The sequence below is a fragment of the Bombina bombina genome, chromosome 1 (assembly GCF_027579735.1).
Source record: "Bombina bombina isolate aBomBom1 chromosome 1, aBomBom1.pri, whole genome shotgun sequence".
Taxonomy (NCBI): Eukaryota; Metazoa; Chordata; class Amphibia; order Anura; family Bombinatoridae; genus Bombina; species Bombina bombina.
In genome coordinates this window covers 459,487,643-459,495,863 of record NC_069499.1, presented here as the reverse complement: position 1 = coordinate 459,495,863, position 8,221 = coordinate 459,487,643, and the positions used below count along the sequence as shown (strand labels likewise).

At 36.3% G+C, this 8,221-nt stretch overlaps 1 protein-coding gene across 2 annotated transcripts in view; it reads left to right on the top strand.

The window, feature by feature from the left end:
• Positions 1-237: 237 nt before the first annotated feature.
• The window catches only part of OLA1 (Obg like ATPase 1), a 599,482-nt gene continuing 591,498 nt past the window's right edge, over positions 238-8,221 (top strand). The window contains exons 1-4 of one of the 2 annotated variants that reach the window (XM_053698455.1): positions 238-393; positions 1,661-1,761; positions 2,078-2,221; positions 5,060-5,187. In XM_053698455.1, coding sequence (XP_053554430.1) covers positions 1,661-1,761; positions 2,078-2,221; positions 5,060-5,187 — 373 coding nt within the window. In that variant the 5' untranslated portion in view covers positions 238-393. Of the gene's footprint in view, positions 394-1,446; positions 1,592-1,660; positions 1,762-2,077; positions 2,222-5,059; positions 5,188-8,221 lie in introns of those variants that run through there. The other variant, XM_053698454.1, reaches the window with a different exon arrangement.

Genomic DNA, 8,221 nt, shown 5'->3' with positions numbered 1-8,221 from the left:
GTGACACCAACGCTGACTATATGAACCATTTGATTCCCATTCCTTCACGTAAAAGAGGCGCGCGTTCGTGCATGTGAGCTGACAGCAGCTGAGCTTCATGAAAGGGGTGGTGGCTGTCTGGTTCTGCGATCCTTTCTATCCTTGGTAAAACTAACAAGAGACAGTATGGGCTGTACGCTGTATAGTAGTCTACAATCAGCGCTCTCCAGTTTACCTTTCACCCTACACTTCTAACCAATGTGGTGACGTATTTAGAGCACGTTGGCCATGTTGTCCCGCCTCTTCCGCCTTTGGGACGCCGGTGAGCTGCTGTGAACGTGTGTGACAGACCGTATACCCGGGGCCCTGCGTTAGTAATTTCCTGCACTTCCGTACACGTGCTCTTTATATAAGGTGAGCTGTTCGGTGCCAGGCGGCTCTGTATCAGAAAATGACTCTTCCTTGTTTAGGAAGGGACCATGTGTCAGAGTTGGGACAGCATGAGTGGGGCATAATCAACCATCTAATAGGGAATTCCTAAACCAGAATTGTTCCAGCCTTATTTAGTTGCACGCAAATGGCATCAGCAATTGCGCATTAAATCAGTTTTACGCAGTTTTCTGCGGCACTTGTTTTGGAGCACGAGCCCATTCATCATTGTCTTGAGGGTTCCGATACATTTGCTAAAATTAGTTTTATACTTGGCTCATTAAAAATACGCATTTATATTTAATAGTAGTTAGTATAGTTACAATAAAGAGAGGTTATAGATATAATGAAAGCGAGTCTATGGCTCTAGTATGTTAACATTGTGTTTACATTATAACATGTTTAAAGAATGCTACCTCTGACCACTGCATTGATTATAACAACCAGATTGTTGTTTCTAAACATGCAACTCATTGATCTGTGCCCTGGTCTATTGGATTTGGTACATGATTTTCCTCTCCCTTACTCTGAAGTAAAGTACAGTAAGAATTTTTGTCCTGCTGCTATTTCACTTCAGCATGTGCAAATTCGTATTTTGGTAAACACATTGGATTTGTCACAAGTTCATTGTAAGACCTCGAGGGGTTTGGTTCATGCTTCTTCCATTAATGACCCATGTAAAGTACAGTGTCAAATTTCATATAGGGGATTTTTAATCAGGAGCTGTTGCACATAACCAGGAGATAATGAGTTATTCGTGGTTCCAGAAACATACACATATAATCTGGTCAATATTCCTTTTTGTAATAATGCTACTAGAGTGCTCCACAGTACCCAGTAGTTTTTGGATCATGCTTCTCCCATTCATTCTTCTGGTATAATGTACCCTGCCAGGTTTCCCAGTTATGCTTTCCATTTCTGTTCCTTGCGAAGTAGAATCTGTCACTTGTTATTGATGGCATCAGGTGTCCTGTTTAGAAAACTAGAGCTCCGCATGTTTGCTGCAGTGCACCCAGCCCAGACTGTCAGTTATTATTAGCACTGTGCATGCCTTTTGCTTGAAGATCAGTACAGAGGCTTGATCAGTGGAAATTTATTGTTTTTAACAATAATGGTTCTAAAACATCCTCTTAACTTTTTTTTGGATTATTTTTAAAGGGATCAGATAATGGCTCCTAAAAAGGTAAACCAGTGATTCAATATTGCTATTACCAATTGCTCTTAATGACACTGTAGTGCTTTTATATTTCAGATGCCACCCAAAAAGGCAGATGATGGACCAAAACAGCACCCAATCATTGGGAGGTTTGGCACCTCATTAAAAATTGGGATAGTTGGATTGCCAAATGTTGGGTACGTGCATCTTGTGTATTTATATATATATATAGTCTATATTCTATTTTAGTTAATCTGTTAGTCTAATGATGTCGATAAGCAAATTAATCTAGTAAAAATCTACTTTGTAATGTACTTGCTTATTGTTTGTTTTTACCTAATATAATTAATTTACACTATTGTAGCTATAATACAGTGGTTATTATTTGAATGATAAAGTGACGCAAATGAGCTGCTATTCTGATTCAGTTTTATCTATTTTAGTATGGAGTACACATTGTATGGCATTGTGTTTTGAAATTAGTAAAAATTCCAGAATGCTTCTGTTTAACAGGAAATCAACTTTCTTTAATGTATTGACCAAGAGCCAAGCTGCAGCAGAAAACTTCCCATTTTGTACTATTAATCCAAATGAAAGTCGAGTGCCTATTCCAGATGAGAGATTTGATTTTCTGTGTCAGTATCATAAGCCAGCAAGGTGTGTATTTAATATTGTTCTTCATTTTTTTTTTTAAATTTCTATTTATTGTGGTGCTTAAATGCTTTGAAATAAATCTGTTTGTTTCCTGCCATTTTGGTGTATGTCTAATACATTTAAAGCTTGCATAATGAAATACATTGTGATACGGGGGTTAAACACATAGTAGTGTAGGGTTGCTAGTTTTAAAATGATATGCTGTAACAAATTAAAACATGTAACCTTTCAACTATTATGTTCTTTTAAATCTAGCCCTCCTCATTCAGTCCTGAATTAATTTAACTTCTAAATAAACAGGCATTAGATAATGATGAGATTACAGTGAAAATGACTAAAATGTGTCACCATTGTAACTAAATGTGCCATATTGTACGGCCCTGTAGCTTTGTCTTACATGTAGTATTTTTGACCTGTATGATTTTATAGCGATATTCCAGTACTCTGGGTCTATATAGCACCAGGGAGAAAAATCGTCACTCCACCTAAAATGACATATAAGAATTTGCGAGTGCGCAATCAGCTCCCTTATGATAGAAGGAATGTTAAAACTTAATTTTTAATAAATCAGATTTAAAATGGTGTGATACCTCGGTTCTAAGAACCTACACATGCATTAACATAAAATAGAACACAGTGGAAAACCTGTATAGGTAAGCTCCATAAAAGAGGAAATAGGTTACAGAATAACCCCCAGTATTCCTGGTCTATAACTGGTTACGTCTGCATCAGTTGGGGGCATGCAAACAGGTTAACCAAAAAAGTAAAAAAAAGAAAATAAACTGCTACGTATTTCAGCCTGTATACGGGCCTTTGTCAAACATATTACAAAATATAATTTATATTTACTTAGATTATTCCCGTCCGTGGAGGGGTTAATCAGAGAGCTTGTAATGTAAATTTTAGCTTTAGTGTCGAGATTACCCTCCCACCTAACATTTCCCACCCCGTGATCACTAGCAAACAGCTCTCTTCCTTCCCTCACCCCCCCACTGGTCATCACCATCTTAGGTACAGGCAGACAGCCTGCCAGTATGAAGTTGTGTGTTTTTTTTTAATTTCTACAGTGTAGTAATCCTCCTCCCCCTCCCACTAATAGTGGACATATTTATTACTGGCAGCTGTCTGGCAGTACCCATAAATGCTTTTTTTTCTGTAGTGTAGCTCCCCATCCCTTACTCTCCCCTAATTTTTTTTCCTGCAGTGTAGGGTCCATCCTACTCCCTCCCTCCCTCCCCCCTCCGCTGCTTAACCGCCTCCTAGTTTCCCTCCAACACCTCCCGCCAGCGTCAGCAATGATTGTTACATACGGTGATACACACAGTGTCACTGTCTGTAACGATCAGGCCTCTGACTTCATATGGAACCGGAGCACTGTTCGTGCTTTGGTTCCATATGAAGACAGATGAAATGAGCTCAGGAACTCCAGCTCTCGGCTGCAACTTTACAGCCGAGACTGCTGGAGCTTCCTGCAGCTCAGATATATCTATATATATATATATATCACACACATCATGCAGAACGATGGGAAAAGTACAGCATGAAGTATATATACTTTTTTTGGGTTAAGGGGTTAAACAAAATTCTGATTTACTTCTATTATCTAATTTTCTTAGTTTTCTTGATATCCTTTGTTGAAAAGCATACCTAGGTATGCTCAGGATCTGAGAGCTAGCTGCTGATTGGTGGCTGTGCATGTATGACTCTTGTCATTGTCTTACCGATGTGCTCAGCTTGTTCCCAGTAGTGCATTGCTCTTCCTCCTACAAAGGATACCTAGATAATCAAGCAAATTTGATAATATAAGTAAATTGGAAAGTTGTTTAAAAAAAATGTATGCTCTAAATGAATTTTTTTCATGATTCAGATAGAACATTCAATTTTAAACATTTTTCCAGTGCACTTATTATTAAAAAAATCTTTGTTTTCTTGTTATCCTTTGTTGCAAAGCAGGAGGTAAGTTCAGGAGTGTGTCTGTAGCCCTAAATGGCAGCAGTTTTGCAACAATGTTATACATTAAATTGAAAAAGCTTGTGGCACTCAAAAATAGACTGGTAATTCATAATTAAAGCTTATGTGCATACAGTCACACTCATAATATAAAAATACACCAGATAAAGAAAGCGCTAATGTAAAAATATGACAAAAGCCAAAGTGTGATTTTTACATTAGCCCTTTCTTTATCTGGTGTATTTTTTTATAATGTTATACATTAGCAAGAGCACTAGATGGCAGCACTCTTTCCTGTCATGTAGTGCTTTAGGCTTGTGCACACTACCTACCTAGAAATCACTTCAACAAAGAATAAAATAAGAACAAAGTAAATTTGATAATATAAGTATATTGGAAACTTTTTTTAAATTGTATTCTCTATCTGAATCATGAAAAAAAAAATGTGTCAGGGAGATAAATCATGCAAAATCATTTTTTGGGCATTATATTGTAATGTAGTTGTGTCTCCACATCTAGAACATTAAATAGCGATATAAATAGCTATCAAGCTATACTTTGCTTTTCTACAATTCTTTGAGGGACTGTGCTGTACTCATGAGCTGCCTTAGATGATCTTACTAGATCAGAGAGCTCTAGAAAATCTGTCCCTTAGTGTGTAATTAATAAAAAATATCTTTAAAAAAACCCTTTTTCACATTTAGTATTTGGAATGATTTATATCTCAGTAAAGCACAATGTTGTTCAAAATCATTCTAAAAATAAGATCCTATACCCTAAGCACATCTACTGCAATCAAACTACAATAACCCTTCCCCACAACAATTTCTGTGACTGATATACTCTCTTGAAAGTGACAAATAATTCACTGGTGTTTTTTATTTTCAAAAGCAAAGTTCCAGCTTTCCTGAATGTTGTGGACATAGCCGGTCTCGTGAAAGGAGCCAGTGCAGGACAAGGCTTGGGAAATGCTTTCCTGTCACACATTAGTGCCTGTGATGGAATATTTCATCTCATGCGTACGTAGCATCTTTTTTTTTTTTTTTTTTTCTATAGTTTAGAAAACTGTCATTTTTGTTTGAGTTTCCATATATTTACCCAGTGTTCTTCTACTGACTGTATAGTATAAAACACTGTTATGTAAGGACATATGCAATAGACATGAGCTTAATTTTACACTAAAACTTAGAAAGTTATATACTTTTGTTTAGGTACTTTTTTGTTGTTACCTTTTAAAGGCAGATGGAAAAACTAGAATGTGAAGGACAACACTTGGTCATCCTCTGCTTTCTTCCTCTTTGTGAAGGATGGCAACTTGCTGTCCTCCTGTGCAGAGGTCTTTCTTTATTCTCTAAGGGGTATGGGGAGGAACCCCTTTTCTCTGAGACATCATACAACACACACAACCTCACATGTGAGAGTGGATTATCCTCTTTAAGTGAAGGGTATAATGTCCCTCTTGGTAGCATGCCATAGCAATTTCAATCACCTGTCTACTAAGTTATTGTTAGAGTCCACTGGGCTTTAGCACCCCCAGAATAAAATCAGTTAAATGGGGCAAGTGACCGCTCCCCCTTTATTTTTTTAAATAAAACAAAAACAAAACTCCTTTCTTTTGTGAGGTTACATGCCCAGGTGGCTATCAGTTAGTGACCATGTCAGCAGTTATCACCATATAGAACCATAGATGTATGGAACAGAATCGGGGGGTAACCCATTTATTGTAACCCACAATACATAGAGGGACATGTGAGACCCCCTATTTGAAACCACTAATCTTGTTTTTTAAAGTCAGTCGTCCTGTATCCATCCAGCTGACATACTTTTGTCTTAATTATACATTCCTTACAGAACAGATCATATTTCCGCAGTTTTGTAGAGGATTTTATAACCTCACAATAAAAACAAATCGTAAGATCTCTAATTTGAGGGAGTTGGGTCCACCATTTAAAGAAGTAGTTTTGTATCCACATACCTCATATATCATTATTTGTGTGCTAATTAAAAAATAAACATTAATGGGAGAAATGAGTAAAAAAAAGAGATGATATTTTGTTAAATTGTATATAGGATGATATTTTTGGCATGCGTTTTATGTTTGGTGTTTATTTGTATGCTTAGTGTATTCAGACATGGTTAGGAGCAGCCATACCTTGTCCAAATGTGTAAAGTCACCATTGTGTGAAATCAGAATTTTAAAATGTATTTAATATTTTTATGGTTAGGTTTTTCTCCTCATTTGTATTTTTTCTTTAATTTAATAATAGGTATAAAATCATACTTAATGCTATGTTTTGCTTTTACATGAGCTGATGCAAATTGTGAAGTCATAAAGTGTGTTTGAAATATTTTGAAAATAATCATGTTATTTATACTAATGTACAATGTATTCTATTAACTGTGCATATATATATAAAAATGCTACATGTTGTGTTTTCCTATATTTGTTTCTGTAAATTTAAAGTATTTTAAATACTGGTAAAAATGGTATTTGTGTAGGCCCCTCACAAAAAGCACTAAAATGTATTTGAATGTGCAATGAGTTGTAAGTGAGTAAACATCTCTGGTATAGGAATGGGGCGTCTTATTATTGAAGGTTTGCGTCTCCTCTGTTTTTTGTAAATAACCAAATATAAAACTGAGAAATCCTAGAATGAAAATATAGATGTAATGCAGCATGTATAAATTATGTCTCACATATGGCTGACCTCTTTAAAATTGAAAATGAGGAATGCAGTTTTTTTATTTGTTGCATTTAAATATGTGATGAATACTTGTGTGTGTGTGTGTGTGTTTTTTTTTTTTTTTTTTTTTTTTTAACTGATTTTACTGTTGTGTAAAACCATTTTTTTTTCATTCTGGTAGAAGCATGTCTGCCCACAATTAGAAATGTTCTTATATTGTACTGAGCTGGGCTCAGACAAATTTTCTGTTAGCTGTAACATTGTTATAACCATCTTTACTTGATTAGTTTGGTCCAATATATTTGTAATTTGTTTTATTGCTGCTCTTTCATTCTTAAAGGGATACTAAACCCACATATTTTCTTTGATGATTCAGATAGAGCATGCAATTTTAAGCTACTTTCCAATTTACTCCTATTATAATTTTTTCTTCATTCTCTTGCGATCTTTATTTGAAAAGCAGGAATGTAAAGCTTAGGTGCCGGCCCATTTTTGGTTCTGAAACAAAATCCAAGAAAGACCAGCACTAGAACCAGGTGTATTGACATGTCTGTGAGCCACTGTCAAGCCCACCATCCAAATAGACAAAAATAGCAATGAAGTGTCAGCATAAAAATCCCTTTATTATCCAAACATGGGGATCAGTACAGAACACAACGTTTCGGGGCGGTCCCCTTAGTCATTTTTGGTTCAGAACCTGGGTAGTTGCTGATTGGCGGCTAAATAACCATAGAAGTTATTTGCAAAGTTTTTTTAAAACTGTTTGGTCAGTCTGACATTTTTGGCTTCGTGATCCTTTAATATCCCTTTTAGATTCTTTTAAATCAGCATATGCATTCTTTGCAGGAATATATATTTTTTTAAAATCTGTTAGAGAATGTAATTTTAGCAACCCTGCACCTCTTTGTGTTTAACCCCCGTAAAGAATTTTAGCTCAGGACCTGCAGAGCACTGCAGGTCCCAAGTGGAAACTTCTGCTGATCCAATCGGCAGCTCAAGATGCACCAAACAGCTGTTTAACTAGCGCTGCTGATTGGATCAGAAGCAGTTTCTACTTGGAACCAGCAGTGCTCAGCAGGTCCTGAGTGGTACTTTAACCCCTTTGCGGAGGTTAAGAAACATAGTAATGCAGGGTCACTAGTCTAAAAATTACATGTTTTAACGAATTAGAGCATGTCATTTTTTACTGTAATGGCCCTTTTAAACATTAAAAAAAGAAAGGAGAGACCTTTTAAGAAGAGTGTGGGCAATCACGTGTCAAGGTGACGCTCAGGTGTTTATCATAGCAGAAGCAATCTGGAAAATCATGGTGGATGGTTTACTCTCTCTCGTCCCATTAATACAGAGAGGGATGTGAGATCCCATATTT